Source organism: Ananas comosus, linkage group 6, assembly GCF_001540865.1.
Source record: "Ananas comosus cultivar F153 linkage group 6, ASM154086v1, whole genome shotgun sequence".
In the NCBI taxonomy this organism is placed as follows: Eukaryota; Viridiplantae; Streptophyta; class Magnoliopsida; order Poales; family Bromeliaceae; genus Ananas; species Ananas comosus.
In genome coordinates, this window is record NC_033626.1 from 3183745 (window position 1) to 3201654 (window position 17910).

At 39.0% G+C, this 17910-nt stretch overlaps 1 protein-coding gene across 1 annotated transcript; it reads right to left on the bottom strand.

Moving 5' to 3' along the window:
• On the bottom strand, nucleotides 278-13248 carry LOC109711384 (verprolin-like). The gene is made up of 2 exons (XM_020234394.1): nucleotides 13221-13248; nucleotides 278-1551 (listed from the first exon to the last, which is right to left on the bottom strand). The coding sequence occupies exon 2, from the start codon at nucleotides 1516-1518 to the stop codon at nucleotides 466-468; it is 1053 nt and encodes a 350-aa protein (XP_020089983.1). The 5' UTR covers nucleotides 1519-1551; nucleotides 13221-13248; the 3' UTR covers nucleotides 278-465.

Consider the following 17910-nt stretch of genomic DNA (forward strand, 5'->3'; position numbering starts at 1 on the left):
TAAAGTGTGCGTAAGAGGATATAAAACACGCAGTGAACACATATCCATAGAGTATCTGATTCGTTAGAAAACATGTCTGAGATGGACACGACACAAATATGCCAATACCTTTGAAATGTCAAGTTTTATACATGGTTCTTTACTTGTTGTTTAACAAACACCTAATTTAATCTAGACTTATTCTATTTCTATCAAAATAAGAGTCACAAATATCGTCACCCACTCTAAGATATCTTATAAATTCAAGATATTTCCATACATTTATAGTTTATTTACCATATATATTGCAGAGAAATAAACAATCAAAATAATTGTATTCAAATCACCAAAAATTATGTATACATCAAGGATAAAATTAATTTCCCTTACAAGTAGTTACTGAAAGATCAGAACAAATGAGAATGCAATATTAATTAGTTCAAGCACTTACAAAATTTAAAGCATCTTGAAGATGAGAGCTAGGATTCAATCCATTTCCCCTCCTCCCTTCTCCTGGGTTTGATCAGTTTGAACCTCACTCCCATGCAGTGACATCACAGTCTCAAAGGCTCCCACCAGAGCCTTCACCTTGCTCTTCTTCCTCTCCAGCAACTTACTCTTTGTCTCCTCTATCACATCATTGCTCTTCACAGCCTCCTTCTTTCCCCCATGCTTGGTCTCTATGTTCTTTTCTATGTTCTTCTTCACCTCCAACATTAATTTCTCCTTCTCATAATTCCCCACCTCATCACCTCCTCCTCCCTTTGGATCCTCTAAAGTAGTGTTGTGTGCAATTTCAATATTGTCCTCTTTGATCATCTCTTCATTGCTCCTGCTTCCATCTTCATGCACTACTCCCTCACTTTCTAAAGGACTTTGTTCATGCTGCTGCTTATTACATTCATGAGGAGGAGGAGGAGGAGGAGGAGGAGCATCTTCTGCGGCTTTCGCATCAATGGGGTTGGGGAGTAGTTCGTTCGGCAAGTGATCTTCCATCGACGATATGCTTACAGTGGTTTCAGTACTCTCTTCGATCTTATTGTTTCCGAGTAAACTTAATGCAGCAAACTCTAGCAACCCAGGATCACTACTTGTCCTTGATAATGAACCATTCTTAGCTTCTTTCCTCTTTACGACCGCCCCGGGGCTCCTCCCCCTCACCACGACAGATGAAGTGTGGCTGGTTCTACTTTTGGAAGAAGCACTTGCTGAGGGCTTTTCTGGTAAGTGCTTGTGAGAAGCTGCTGCTTTCGACGAGGAAGGTGGAGCCTTAAGCACTGCTCTCTCCTTCAGGGCAGTTGTTGCAGGCGCATTTCGTTCCGTCGATCGTCTTGTCGACGGAGGCTTCACGACGGCGGTGCTTGCGGTAACTGCAGTAAGCCCGCGAGACGGCACAGTCGGTTTCTCCGGGCGGCGTTTGGGGGAGGTCGGAAGCGACGATCGGGACGACGGGCTGCGGCGGGTCGAAGAGACTGTGCTGCTGCTGCTTGTCTTCTCTCTCAGGGTGGTTGCACCTTCCTTTTGCTTTGATGTAGCCATGAAAGCTTGTTGTTTGTGTGCCACAATGAGAAGCTGTAGGTTGGTATGATAAAGGAGGAAGGTGGTTAACTTGTCACTAAAGTAGATTTGAGAATATGGTTTTTAAAAGAATAATTTATGCTCACATCCTTTACTTTGAAGACAATGTCAGAAAAGTTCTCCAATCTTTTATTAAAGTTTATTTGTGTGTGTGTAAAAGTCAGGATAGAGTCTTAGGTAGGGGTAAAAGTGGTTAGGATAAACTCTGATTGAATTTCACATGAAACTCTATAAGATGTAAATGTGAATGTCCAAGATATAATATTCGTCACATATTTATATCCAAATTTGCATTCCGCAAAAAATAGAAATAAATGGACGCGAATACAGTTTTTTAAAAAATCCGATTGTATTCGACCATTTTGATCTCAAAAAGATAAAAGAGATGTAAATATATATTGCAATAAGATGAAATGGCTTTGTATCGTATTTTTTATTTGTTTTACTATAAATTTCACAAAAATTATATCTATATTTATTTAAAATGTTATTTTATTGAGTAAAATATAGGTATGTAAAGTTTGAAGACGAGTGTGAACATGTAATTACATTGTGTGTTTTATTGACATTAGTTTTAGTTTATAATTATATGTGCATATCAATTTGTATTATTATGAAGAATATCCGAATATGAATCCAACTCATATCTGAATCTGGATTTGTTTTAAGCGGATATGGTAATAAAATTTAGCATATTCGAATCCGAATTTGTATCTGAACAAAAATATGGATGAAGATTTGCTTTAGTGAAAATTCGATCGTATTCGACTATTTTCACCCCTAGTATTAGGTGATAAGAGAGAAAATTGTAATTAATATATGTAACAAAATGTTCACATAAGCAAATTTTCAAAAAGGATGATACAAGATAAAAGCGCTACTGGAATATTCATATATTCCTCTAAAATAAGCGGAAGCTGATTTTTCCTAAAGAAAAACTGAAAACTTAATAATTTGATGTAAAAAATGAAAAAATAAAAGAACGAGAACGTCATTTTTGGCTTTTGCCATGTACACAATTTGTTTAATTGTATTCTTGCCGCACCTATACCTTAACATTATTTTCCCTAATCTTGCCACGTGGTAGCCTATCTTTCACCATCAATTGCCTCTCTTTTGAACCAAATGACTAAGCGGTCTCTTCGGCTTTCCTTCCCTGTAACGTCTACCTCTTCGGCTTCCCGTCTTATTAATTTTTTTTTTTATAACGTATGTCTCTTCGACTTCCCATCTCATAATTCCTTCTTTGTAACGTCGCTACTTCGACTTCCCTCTCATTAGTTTCTATTTTCTAAGAATCGTTGCCCGAGAAACCTGTGGGCACGGCAAATGGCATTCTCGACAACGACCTCGCCTACTACGTCCGCTCCTCTCGAGCCCGCAAGTGCACCGCCCTCGCTCTCACCGTCAACATCGAGTGAGTCGAACTCTAACCCTAGCCTCGAACCTTTCTCCCTCGATGTCGACCACTTATATTTGTAATGTATAGAACTTGCCGAAAAAGGGTTGAAGGCGCTATGATATTTCACGAAAGTATCGGTGTTAGTAGAGAATGCCCTAAATGAGGATACAAAGGGGTCCGATTTTTATGTAACACATTTTTTTCTTCTATAATTTTTTTTATCTTTCGTTATTTTTTATTAAATTATAATTTTATTCTAAGAGTTTTAAAGTATTTTTTATATTATTAAATTTAATCAAATATGATTATATCCGCCGCATCGCGCTGGTTCCTACACTATTATACTATATGGGTAAACTACTAACAAATCAAAAGATTTTTATCCGCCACGTGGACGTTATGATGATTTAATTTTCATCCGCCACGTGGACGTTATGATGATTTAATTTTTATTTTTTAGTTTAATCTACGAATCATAATTAATTGTTGATTATATCTCTCATCCAATTTTCATCTAGCATCTCCTAATTATAATTATAAAATTGTATATATTTTTATAATTATATATTTAGTTAGTAAAATCTCTATTAGGTCTAATGTTGCACACCTACAACGATTAAAATAGGTGGCAATAATTTAATTAGTTGTGTAAGAGCAAGTTTGGTGCATCCATTTTTATAGGAGAATTTTGTTAAGATGTCTTTTTCTGATCATCTTTTGTATCATTTGGTCATATTGAATTTGATATCTTTTAGGAGAATTTCTGAATAAAGTCCCTAACTTTTCATGCTTTTATTGTTAATAGTTTACTTGTAAATAGTTTTATGTCAGATAATTAGTAAGAGAGTAAATAGTAATTGATATATACTAACAAACCCCAAACATATATAGTAGGCTCGAACTTTTAGATTGAATGAATTTTATTAAAGATGTCACAGTTTTCGACTCATGTGGGCTAAGCTAGGCTCAGAACTTCTTAACAAGTGGTATCAACATCAACGCCGATAGTTTAATGATCTTTGACTACTTGTCTATGTGCCTTGGTGCAATCCAGTTGATGCACCCAAAAGAATTAATTAGACCCGAGAGGCATAGATTAGGTGCAAGGGGTCGGATAATTGGCCCGTTTAATTAGTCTAACAAGAGTAATGCAAGCGAGGCACATGGGCTCGATGAATTACTGAGTGGCCCAGAAATGTATGGGGTGGAATGAGTGACTTCGTAGTGACTCATAAGAAGAACTTAAAAGGGCATTCTTGGACAGATGTTTTCTCACACTTCTCCCCGTGAGCGTACCTCGGAGTCCTGGAAGTACGACGAGGAGAAAGAGGACGGTGGAGTCGCCGAGTAGAGGGACCACGGTAGAAACATCAAAGGAAGATACGACGGAGACGAAGCGACGAGGGAATGTCGTGGAGACCTCGGAGCCCAGGAACTATCAGAAGGCGGAGCACCAGGACTGGGGTGGACCTTGGAGGGAAACCATCCGCTCTCCTCACTCTAAGCTAGACCCAGAACTGGAGCGCAGATTCCAAGGGCTCAAACTAGTTTTTCACCATTTGAGTAAGGGCTCAAACGAGCTTTTCACCATTTGAGTAACGGAGTTAAGCTAGCCACGTACCAAAGCTCCTCCACCAAGAAGGTACTCTGGGCAGATGCCGCAGGGCTAGCCTTAACTACGGTTACCTACTTCTGCAAGGACGACTCTTCTTTAGTCCTTGGACAATGTGTGGTTCCTAAACCTCAGCTTGGAAACAACTTTCAGGCCGATGACAAGACATGGCCTGATGAGCACTATACGAGCAACATGCATTTTACTCTATCCTATAAGAAGTCCTACAGAGACGCATTGCTCTGTCCAGCTTCCACTGCTCCACCCCGAAACTACTCACGATCCCACTTCTTCAGCCACAGCAAATCCAACCGATCCACCTCCCACTCCGACAAGTGCTTTAGGTGCCTCCAAAGAGATCATAGAGTCTCCCGATGTCGAGATGCCATTCGGTGTGCCCGGTGCTTCAAAATAGGGCACAAAGCACGGGCCTGTATGAATCGACTGCCGATGGACATCTATAGAGCTATGTACGCTCGCCCGGCCTACTTGAGCTCTTTCGTTCCACTTTCTAAAGACTTCTTTGCCCGGCAAAATCATTGACGCAACGCGATACTTGCCGATGTGGTCCCCCCCGGTGAACCTTGGCCACTTCCCCCAGGAAACCATTGCCGACGGCCTTGCAAACCGTTTCGATGGCTACCCAACCGACTTCCACGTTGCCCGTAACAGCGAAAGAGACTATGTCATTTTCCTTCCTAAATGGGTCCAGAGCGACTATATCATGCAGCGTGAAGTAATCAGCCTGGGGGATTTCAAATTTTAATGATTTGCCTGGAACCTGTACAATAGTGCACGACGCTCTTCGATTCCCTATCAAGTCTGGATCCGACTGGTTAGTCTCCCCTATGAATGCTGGTCATCTCGTATTGTTGCAGCTCTCATCAGTGGCTTCGGAAGGTTCATTAGAGCGGACGACTTCACCTCACGCATGATCAACCTCTCCTGCTATCGATGCCTCGTCACCGTGAACCACCTCTCCAACATCCCTGAGAATCTAGAGATTACATTCGGTGATATATCTATCTCGGTCTTGGTATAGCTAGATAGGTGGGGACGCGGTGGCAACAACGGACGCGGTAATCCCCCTCCACCTCATAATGAGCGTTCATATCACCATGACCCTGATGCAAGGTCAACTGAAGTAGATCGTCGCGACTTCGGTAATGCTGAAGCGCGATGTTCAATGAACGGCGACGGCTTTGATAGAGACGACTCCTGGAACTCCTCGAAAGTTCGAGACAAAGTGCGTGGTGGCTACCTTCCAGCTTGCCGTAGAAGAGACCCACCAGCCGGACGCGGCCCCCCTGCACTGTCACCGGCGCCATCTGCTTTTGCTTCTCCGAGCGACGGTGAACTTTAAAGAGGAGTTGATTGTTCAACCTCCTTTTCGAATTCTCAAAAGCTTGACCTTTCCCCTTCTGGGAAATCGGACTTAATGGTTATCAAACATACAAAATCTTCAGAGTGCATCAACCATGCAATGTTTCCTTCGGCTATACCTCCTCTTTGTCTTGTGTTTCCCACTTTCTTAAATGGAGCCTCACAAGTTATGCGCCGGGATCCGCGCTAGTCTTACAAACATAGGAATGGAAACTACGGGAGTCTCGAGACTGTGGAGAAAAGTGGAACTTTTTATGGCAGTAGCCGTTGTCCACCCTTGGGATTCTCGAGCTCCTGTTTAGCGGTGGATAATGGAGCCCTCTCCTTGGGACCCAATCCCACTAATACCGGTAGGATTCTTTCACTCCAAGTGCCTGGACCTATCTCTCTCAATTTGGGCCTCGATCTTCCGCCCCCACTAGAGCCGGCCTTTTTAATTCTCTGAGTTTTATCTACTTCTAGTTGGGCCCCTTTGTTGCCCCGACTTTGGCCTGCTTTGGACTGTTTATGGTGGGCCCATCTATGGTCTTGCTAGGACTGAACCCTGGACTTTATACGGGGCCTTCAGATTCCTCTCTTTTACTAACTATGGAGCCCCTGGAAGGGATCTTGATCCCCTAGATCCAACTGACGGAGAACTTGCCTCGGACTCCCCTAGGACTAGTACTCGACTACTCAACCTGCCTAATTGCACTAGTTTAGGGAGGGCCATGACAAGAAAATCCCGACTTCGAGAGAAGATCGGCCAAAGTAAAGCTGCTCGCAAACTGTCAAGCAAAAAAATCAAAGAGAAGCCCTTCTTTGCGGCGTCAACCTCTCTACTGCTGAAGCTAAAGAATTGCAACAGTTCATGTCTGTTGAAGTCTAGTTTTTTACGATCTCTTGGAAAACAGCTCTCCTACCCATCAATCTTTGTGTTATCTTTTTTACTGATGCTTAACATTTTTAGTTGGAATGTAAGAGGTCTTAACGACTCTCATAAACACTGTCTTGTTAAGTCTGTTATCTCTAAGCTGCATCGTTCTGTTGTTTGCCTTCAAGAATCTAAGGTGGATTTCGTATCTCACTTCTTTTTTCGCTCATGCTGCGAATCAAATTTTGATAAATATCATTTCCTTCTGACCATAGGGGCTTTCGGTGGCCTAATTACTTGTTGGGACTCAAATCACTTTCGCTATGCAGAAGTGATTATGAGAAAGCACTCCCTCACTCTACTATTGACCTACCTTACAAGCGGGAAGGCCTTCTTTCTCACGAATGTTTACGGACCTCAAGTTGGGATGGAAAAGATGAATTCTGTTCGAAACTCTTATCTTTCAAAAGCTCATGTTCTAACAACTGGGTCGTCTGTAGGGACTTTAACATTACCAAAAATCAATTGAAAAGAAAAAGGAATACTTAGAGTAGAAAAGTAATGAACATATTTTCGGACCTCATTTGGCATCATGAAGATTCCGATTCAAGACGGTTTGGCTGAGAAAAGAAGATTTTCTTTTAAAGATTGTTAGGATTTGGTTAGATTTGTAATTGAATCCTACTTGGATTAGAATTAATATTTAAATCTGTTGGAGATAAATCATGATTTAAATATTAATCAGAGGTTAAAATCTAACTAGATTAGGATTAATATTTAAATCTATTAGAGATTAATTAAGATAGATTTAGATATTAATTGGAGTAGAAATCCTAAATATATTAGGATTGGGGTACGTTTTGGTGGAGCATTATAAATAGCTCTTGATGGTGCTCTTTTTTTGATGAGAGTACGGGAGAGAGAGAAAATGCCTCTTGGGTGCCGTACCAGAGAGAGAAAAAGAGAAAGAGAGAGTTATTTAGTGCACCTAGTGCATGGGTGCGCGCGGATGATTGTCTTCTGGAAGTATAGAAGACGAGAGAAGGGTAGGAGAGATTCAGAGAGAGAGCTCGGGTTGTAGCTACTCTGTGCAGAAGAGGAGTCAGGTGTAATTTTCTCTTATTTAATGAATCTTATTTTACCTGCATATTTTTTTGTTTTATGATTGTATCAGCTTCTGCTGAGGAGACGGGTTTATGGTGAAAACCCGATTCAACGCTTCCGTTGCGGAATCCCAACAATCGGTACCGAATCCACAGCAGTCGGTATCGGAGTGGGTTGCGGATTCACGAGATCCGGTACCGGGGCGAGTACCGGATTCCCAACAAAGATTCCTCTCTAATGGAACGAAGTCCCAGCTAAGACTCAGCCATTCTTACTATCACCGCTAAACTACGACATTGTCAAGTAAGAATTAAGGAATGGCGCAAGACGCATTTCTACAACATATCTATCTCCAAGAAACACCTGTAGGAAGAGCTACAAAAAATCGATCAGTTAGAAGAACTACAGGATCTGATCCAGCAATTCCAGGATAAATGGGTTGATCTTAAGAAGCGCCTCCAGCTAATTTTAGAGGAGGAAGAAATCCTTGGAAAAATCAGGGCTAAACAGCATTGGTTCAAGGAAGGAAACGATAACACTAAATTCTTCCACGTAGTAGCCAACGGTCGAAGACGCGCCAACACGATTGATGTCATAGAAGACGACGACGGACGACACATATCCAATGATGTACACAAGAGATCCTACTTCTGTCATAGATTTAATCGACTATTCAAACAACAAGATAGGAGATCACAGTCCCTCGGAGACTGGAGTGGACTATATTAGTCTAACAGACTACTTTCCCCCGAGCTCTTACATCCCCATTTTCTCTTGAGGAGGTCAAAAAAGCAACCTTCCAACTTGGAGGTGACAAGGCTCCTGGGCTGCATGTTTTTTTGCTAATCTTCTTCCAAACTTTTTGGAAAACTGTCAAAAGAGAACATCTTCAAGATCTTCATCGACGTATAGGAGGACAAACTCTCCACTGAACCGACAGACTACTCTTTTGTTTGCCTTATCTCTAAAAAGGAAGGAGCTCGTAGGCTCAATGATTTTCGACCTATCAGTCTCATAAATGGAATGCAAAAAATTATCTCCAAAGTTCTTGCCAATAGGCTTGCTCAAGTGATCCAACTATTGTCTCGCCCTCGCAGTTGGCCTTTCTTAAAGACCGTCTATTGGCGGACTCGTTCGTCACATCTAGCGAGCTAGTTGCTTTCAAAATAGGAAAGTAGTGTGTCAGTATCAAGGCTGATTTTGAAAAAGCCTTCGACAATGGCAGGTGGTCGTCTCTGAAGAGCATAATGATGTGGTTTGGCTTCAATGACAAATGGTGGACCTGGGTTGCAAAGTGTATCTGCAATGCTAAAGTTGCCATTCTAGTGAATGAGACATCGACAAAATAGATTAAAACAAAAAAGGGCCTTAGACAAGGGGACCCACTATCCCTCTATCTCTCCCTCCTGGTAGTTGATTGTCTTTCTAGGCTAACAGAAAGAGCTAGGAAGAACTTGCTTCTACGCGGAATCGGTCCTTCCGAAGATTGTGAAATAGTTCTTATCCAATATGCTGACGAGGCAATTTTCTTCTATGAGCCTTGGAAAAGCATCTTACGAAATCTCCAGTTTGTATGAAAAATATTCGAATGGGCCTCTGGACTCAGGATCAATAAAGACAAGTCTGAATTGTACTTCTTGGAAAACAATCCTCGCAAAGCATCGAGACTCGCCGCTATATTGGGATGTAAAGTAGGTAATCTCCCTTTTTGCTACCTGGGCTTACCTCTGCACAATAAGCAACTGAGAAAGGAGAATTGGTCCTCAGTCATCAATCGTATCAATATAATAATTGAAGGATAGAAAGCAAAGCTCCTCTCCGAATGAGGAAGACTCATCCTCGTCAACTCCGTTCTCACTAACCTGCCGCTCTTCTTCTTCTCCATTTTCAAGGCCCCTAAGTGGGTTCTGCAATGCATTGTAGCTTTAAGAAGGGCATGCTTTTGGAAAGGCTACACCAAAATTACTAGGGGAGCTTGCCTGGTAAGTTGGAAATTTGTCTGTAGAAGCAAGACAGAAGGTGGGTTAGGGATCAAGGACACGGAATCGATGAATATGGCACTTTTAACCAAATGGTGGTGGATATTCTTCAATGACCCTGCCTTGCTCTCGAATAAACTGGTGAGAACACTACTACAATAGAAGAAGGCCTTTACGCTACGGACGAACATTCGTGCCTCATTCGCAATGGTGGAGAAATGTGTTGCGCTGCCGAGACGTTTTCAAATGCGGCGCAACCTACAAGCTCAGAGACGGCAAAGATATCAGGCTGTAGTACGACATCTGGATTGGGGAAACCCCTCTGAGTACACAGTTTTTGGAGATTCATGACAGGCTGCGAAATAAAGATGTTATAGTGGCACAGTGCTGGAACTCAAGCGGCTGGAGATGGCATTTTATCTGTCGCAGATCTGCAGCGAATCATATCGCACAGAGTCGTAGACAGCTTCTACAGTTTTAGGTCCTGCTCCAGCCCTTCTGTCCAATCCGCAGGTTGAACTCGGTTAACTGGCAATGCACTACAAACCAACAATTTACCGTCAAATCTCTCTACCTATTCCTTTCAGACAATGGAGTGAGAGATCCTATGAGTCATTTTATTTGGCGACTAAAAATCCCTATTAAAATAAAAGTCTTCATCTGGTTACTACTTTGAAAGAGACTTCTAACTGACGACCGTCTACATAAATACGGCATACCAATGAATCAACAATGTTTTTTCTGCGCTTTCGACATGGAAAAATGTGACCACCTTATTAGCCATTGTGTATTTGTCTGATACTTATTTCTCAATGCGGAAGGCTCGTCCATTTACACTAAGCCCATGGAGAAAGTTCGAGGTCTTTAGAGAAAGGCTATTAGCCTAGCCGACGCAGGAAAGAGAACTAGAAGCCTAACCCTCTTGTCGGCTGTCTGGTGGGTGGTCTGAATTGAGAGGAACAACTTTATCTTCCGCAAGAAACCCACGGTTTCTTCTTGCTCGTTGGACTGTGTCAAACATTTGCTATCCAAGTGAAGGGAGCCCTCTGCTGTTCACTGACTCTTCTCTCTAGTCTCTTTATCCTAAGTCCCTCTCCCTGTTTCTTCAGCGCCTTCTCCCACGCTTCTTATTTTTCTTTTTATTTTTGGCTTATTTTTTTTACACTTATTTTGGAAGCCAAGCCACGACTGCTTCCATCATGTATGCTTAGTTCATTTTGCCTAATGAATGAAGTAGGTAGCTCGCTACCTTTTCTCAAAAAAATGGAAGAAAGAAAGAAAATGATTAAGTTCAATCCTAACAAATGGTATCAAAGTTGATGTTTTAATGATTCTGGGCTACTCGTCTAAATGGTATGGTGCAATTGAATTGATGCACTCAAAAGAATTGAGTCCGAGAGGCACACGCGTGGCATATGGACTCAGATAGTCGATGCAATTGAATAGTTGGACATGAGAGGCACAATTCAGGCACACGGGCTCCATGAATTCTTGACTAGCACAAGAATTTGAAGGGCATATCCTTCAGACGAGCCTAAAACGACTAAGTTTGAGGGGGAGTTGGCTGGCTGATTGGCATGTGAAGAAAAAAATTGTCAAGAGATTACATGTGAATAGTCTCACATCTGATAATTACTAAAGGAGGAAAAGGTTTATATGTATTATATGTACCAATACACGTGAGTTTTTAGATTAAACGAGTTTCATTATATATATGTCACATCTTTAAGCTCGCCTTAATTATAATTTCATTTTTTTAAAAATTTGGCGTGTATATAAAATTTATAAGGATAGATTATTAGGCAAGGGAGCGTAAAATTATAGTAAGGAGATGCGCATACAATGTTTACACAAGTGCAAGTTTGCACAAAAGAATTAAAATTAAAAGATCTAATAGTATATTATTAAATATATCCAAAAAAATTCGGTTGAGAAATTTATGGAAAAAAAAAAAAACTCAGCGACTTGTAATAAAAGATGAAAAATAGGGGCTTTTCTTGAAATTATCTAAAAAGTAAGCGACTTACGAGATGAATTACTCTTTTCCTCCTCGTATGTCTCTATTCATACATTCGTATAAATGAAAAGTACTTCCATGCATGAGGACTAAGTATTAATGAATCAACTACTTGTTTTTGTTTACTTTAAGTAGTTTTGCAAATTTTTTTAAAGCAAGTATTAAGTATAAATTTAATTTTCCTATGGTTCATAAATCATTTTTTATTCTCAAGTTAATTTGTGTAACGTCTCAATCTTTGAATAAGATACTACATTTGGTTTAGCGGATAAAATTTTAAATGCGTGAAAAAAATATAAAACAATTATTTTGATCTAGCCCGATGAAATTTTTTCCGAATTTCATTTCATATTTCATGTTCAAAATTCAGAATATATCTTTTACTATGATATTATGTGAAATAATTATTTATCTTAAAAATCTTAATTAAACTGCAAAAAAAATGATGTGTTAATACTTTTAGGGCTTGTTTGGTTCAATGGTGGAATTGGAATTGATAATGGAATGAGAATGAATTGGAATGGTAATTGGAATGACCCACTCCTCCAAGACATTTGGTTTATTTGTAGATTGGGAATTGGAATGAGTTATTCATATTTCATTGTTTGGTTCGTATAAACTAAAAAAATTATAGAATACTATAATACTAATTTTACTCTCAAATATAAATTTATATTATTTAAAATTTATGAAAAATATAATACTATTCTCTAATAAGTTTCCAAAAAAAATAATCAAATTTATTTTTAAAAACTTTATTGATGTGGTTAAGGGATAGGATTTTGAGAAGGATTGGGTTTTTTGTTTTTTTTTTGTGAAGAAAGAGGTGAAGAGAGAGGAGGGGTGAGATGGTTACAAGGGCTTAGAGAATCTTAGTGGGCTTTCCGGAATGAAATTTCAATCGGATTAAAAGTCCGGAATCAAATTGAAGGCTAATTGGGTCATTCCCATTCCAGTCCGGAAGAGAAATTCCACTGATTCCATGCGAACCAAAAAAAATTAACTGATTTGATCAAACCGATTCCCTTTCATACTCAAAAAAATGGTGAACCAAAACAAGCCTTATTATATTCACAATATTTAACACCTAGTTAGAATAAATCATAAAGTATGCTGGCATGTAAACAAAATTTGGAAAACAAATCAATTCCAGATGTTTTAATTCATTCTTTGAATGAGCATCTCAAAAGATGTAAGAGTAAGTAGATTTTCTTTTTTGCTCTTTTTTTTTTCTCTGTGGGAACATCTATGAAGATAATAATTGAATAATTTCTAGAAGGAGAAAAAAAAAAACAGGGGGAACAAAAAAGTACCTTGAATTAAAGCAACCAATCGATCATCTCTCTCTCCTCTCCTCTCTCTCTCTCTCTCTCCTCCTTGCTTCTACCGTTGCTCAAAACTCAGAAGGTTGGCAATGGTGGGGGGGAGGGAGAGAGAGAGAGAGAGAGAGCAGAGAGAGAGAGAGAAGAGAGAGAGATGGGTAAGATTGGTGATCAGAAAAAACCGGGTAAAAGTAGATGCTCCAGTCGCTTTTAGTTCGTAAAGAGCAGACACCAATCAAACGTATTTAGGTTAGTAAGAAATTTTGGTTAACTTTTCTAAATACAACTGTAACGACTGAAACCTTCGCTACAGGTAATATTCGTTGGGCTCCAAACCACTAGCCCAAAATATTTAATTCCAGTTATTATTACTAGTAGTCCATAGTCTCATATATAAACCCAATAATCAATACTATTTCCTCCCGATTGTGGGACTTATTGGTGTTCACCACCTCCTCCCGCCAAGATCACATACTCCCTCCATTTAGGCCCTGATTTCGTCGTCAGCCAGTTTTAGGTCCTGATGTCCTCGTCAGCCTTAAAACACACAACCACGAAGATCATTAGGCGATGTGAGACTTGTCTCGCTAGTACTTATCATTCTGATCCTAGCTTAATCTATCACTTTGTCATCCTCGACCCTATCCAGGTACTCCATCAAACGTCATGACGCATCCTGATGTTGGGTTTCAACCCCTTATTAGGGGATATAAGGATGGGTTTCACCCTTAAGGGATAAAAGGATGCGAGAAAAGTCTCGCGAATACTCTGCCATGGTGTGTGTTGGGCCCTGCCCGCTAAATATAACCGCCTCAACCAGCTAGCAAGTAATAACTCGTTGGGCCAAAACCACTGGTCCGGAATCGTTTAGCCCCATTTATTAATTATTAATATGGAGTTTCTCATATACCCAATGAAATTTCATTTCCAACCGATATACGCACTATTGGGGTCCACACAACAATTGTTGCTGACAAACCACAGTTTTATAACTTATTATGGTGAACTAGTCACGTTAACATGTATTTAATTTCTAACACGTACGTATCTGATACCTTATTGTTTTGCGACTCGAGAGTCTTGAGTCTTAACGCTGAAAGAGTAAAATTTGTTTTAGAAATTTTGCGTGAGAAAGAACAATGTATGAATTCCAATCAACCGAGTGTGACTTTCCTCAACAAAGATTTGCTTAGCAATTTTGGTGGTGCAATAAATTGTCCTTTATAATTACTTGAATCATTTATAATACGCTAAATATAAAAAATCGCACTATCAATATTTACTTTACACTTTACTCTCTTATCTTTTAAAACCTTCTATTTTACTCCTTTGAAATTTAAAATTACTAGCAACTTTAAACCCCCGTGCAATACACGGATTTAATTTATCTTTTAATTACATTTTTTAATATAATATAATTAATGTTTTTACATATTAAGTTTTTTCTAGTATATTTTTATTATAATTTTTTATATAATATATATTAATTTTTTACATATTAAACTTTTATGGGCAATTCAATAAATAATCCACTTATTTTGGGCTTCTTGCAAAACCCGGGTCACCTTTTTCGTTTTTCAGATTCGGTCCCACTTTTTCAAGCAAACTGACCAAAATACCCTTTTACTTTTTCTCTTTTCCTCTCTCTCTCTCCTCTTTCGTTTCTCTCGTTTCTTTTTTTCTCGCCGGCAGAGCGGAGCGGAAACGGTCCGTCTCGACTCTTACCTTCATTTCCCTAGCCTCGCCTCGCCTCGCCTCGCCCTCGCCCCTTGCCCTCCGTCCACGCACCCCCCACCTTCCCCTCGCCAACAACCCCGCAACGGCCGCCACCACACTTTTTTTTTTTTTTTGGTTTTTTCTTTCTTTTCCTTTTCTTCTCCGAACTCTTCTCCTACCGTCTCCGACGGACCGATGCTCTCTCCGTCCCTTCTGTCTTGCCGCCCTTCTCATCTCTCCTCTCCCTCATTCTCTGCCGCTCCGACGACGATGAATCTTCGCCGCACGACGTCGACCCACGTGGAGGTACTGCGGCGCTACAGGGCTAGGACGGGGGTCTTAGCGGTGTCGTCGCCGGCACCGTGGCTGTTGCAGAGAAGGTGAGAAAAAAAAAATTATAGAAAAACAGAAAAAAAATAAGATAAAAAATTTATAAAAAAGATGAACATCAAATTGTATCCGTTAACTGCAAAAAAAATTATAAGTTGCACTATTTAAGATGTAAACTGCAGCTTTAAGGATGAACAACTACACTCTTTAAAACCGAAATTACACTCTTTGAGAAATGATTTACACTGTTTCCTCTTCTTATTACACTCTTTCAAGATGTAAACTGCTCGATTAAGATGTGAAAAGTTACACTCTTAAACAAAAGTTGCACTGTTCTCCTCTTGTTGCACCATTTCTACTCTTGTTACACTATTTTTTTATCTTAAACTGCACCCTTTTAAGAGATATTTATAATTGTTTTCTCCTCTTGTTGCACCAATTTTGTGTAATATAGAGAGGAGAAATAGTCCAAGAGGAGAAACAGTGCAAGAAGAGAGAAACTGCACTGTTTTAAGAGATATTATACTAACTGTTTCCCTCTTGTTTCACCATTTTTGGTGTAAAAAATAGGAGAAAATAGTGCAACAAGAGGAGAAACTGGCACTGTTTTAAGAGATAATATCTACTGTTTCCTTCTCTGTTGCACCTGTTCTTCTCTTGTTCACCCATTTCTGTGTAAACAATAGGAGAAATAGTGCAACAAGAGGAGAAAAAATGCAATAAGAGGAGAAACTGCACCCTTTTAAGAGATATTTTTATACTGTTTCTCCCCTTGTTGCACTTGTTTTTCTTCTCTGTTGCACGCATTTGCTGGTTGTAAATAACGCAGGAGAATAGTGCAATAAACAGTGAGGAAACAGTGCAACAAGAGGAGAAACAGTATAATAGTCACTTAAAAGCATGCAGTTTAAGATAAAAATCAGTATACATTTTTTTTTCGTTAAAAGAGAGTATAATGTTTTATCTTAAAGGCAGCAGTGTTATAATCATAAATAGTGCAACCTCTATTATCACATTCTTTTTGTAAATTAACGATGTAATTTCATTCTTCATTCTTCTTTTTAATTAATTTTTTAGTCATTATTTCTTTTTTTCTGTTTTTTTCTATAATTTTTTTGTCACCTTCTCCTGCCAACCAGCTAGGCGCCGGTGACGGCGCCGGTGACGGACGCTGTAGGAACCCTCCGAGTCCTGTAGCGCCGCAGTGACCTCTACGGTGTCGACGTCGGCGCCGGCGAAGAAAACGTCGTCGGAGGCGGCCAGAAAATGCAGGGAGAGGGAGAGATGCAAAAGGGCGGGAAGGGCGAGAGTGCGTCTCGTCGTCGGAGACGGTGGAAAGATCGGAGATAGAAAAGAAAAGAAAAAAAGCAAAGAAAAAAAAAGTCGCGGCGGCGCATTAACGGGTAGCTGAGGAAGGGGGGTGCATGGACGAGGGGCAAGGGCCGAGGGCGAGAGCATGAGCGTGAGAGCCGAGACGGACCGTTTCTGCCTCCCGTCCGCCTTTGCTCCGCCTCCGCTCTACCGCGAGAAAAAAAAAAAGAACGAGAGAAACGAAAAAGGAGAAGAGAAAAGGGAAAAGAAAAGTATAAAAGGGTATTTTGGTCAGTTTGCTGAAAAAATGGACCGAATCTGCAAAAACGAAAAGGTGGCCCGGTTTTGCAAAAGCCCAAAATAAGTAGATTTTTTTATGCAAATTGGCCAACTTTTATTAGAAAAATTATTGAATCAAATTAAAATAAATACTATCATGATATACTAATAGATTGTAAATAAATAATTTAAAATGAAAAATTTAAAATGAAAAAGTAAAAAGGTTCAAATCCATTAAAAATTTAACATAATTATTATTTATATATTTTTTATACACAATATTGAAATGGCAAAGAAAATAATTTTATTTCAAATTCTTAATGACTAATTCTGTAAAGTATATTTTTTAGAAGGATTTAAAGTGACTAAATTTGAAAAAGTAATTTTTTTAGAACTTCGTGAAGCGATGATACATATTATGATTCTTTTAAACTAAAAATATTATTATTGTGAATAATTAGTCATGTATGTATATCGATTATTTTCAACTAAATCATCAAAATTTAAATAGAAATATCAAACATACCTCCCAAAGTAATTATTGAGCATTTCTTGCGATAGGAGCAAATATTTATGCGTTCCGAAATTTTCAATACTATGACGAAGTCCAGAAGCTACTTGGTATGTATCCTGAAAAAAAAAGGAAGATAATATTATACATATTAAACAGACCAAATCATTAAACGTAATTATTTTGATATTTGAAATAAACTTACATTTTGTAGAAAGATTGTGCATAAAGATGGAAATAAACTTATATTTTGTAGAAAGATTGTGCAAAAGATGGAAAATAAGTTTGCCTCCATCTGTCATCACATATGGATAATAACATTGAGAAAATAATGGCATTTTCTTGTAATAAATCAATAAATTATAATTTTAAGATAAAAAATTTGTAGCTAAACTAATAAATAGTTGAATAGCCTCATCAAAAAGAAGAGAACAACAAATAAGAACAAAAATAACTATGTCAGTTAAGAAATAAAAATAATTATTACTTTTATTATTTTAATATTTAAAAATAAGTAAGAGCATATAATAAAAA

What these genes read in the sequence shown, in the direction of transcription:
- LOC109711384 (XM_020234394.1), bottom strand. Translation starts at nt 1,518, where the DNA reads ATGGCTACATCAAAGCAAAAGGAAGGTGCAACCACCCTGAGAGAGAAG.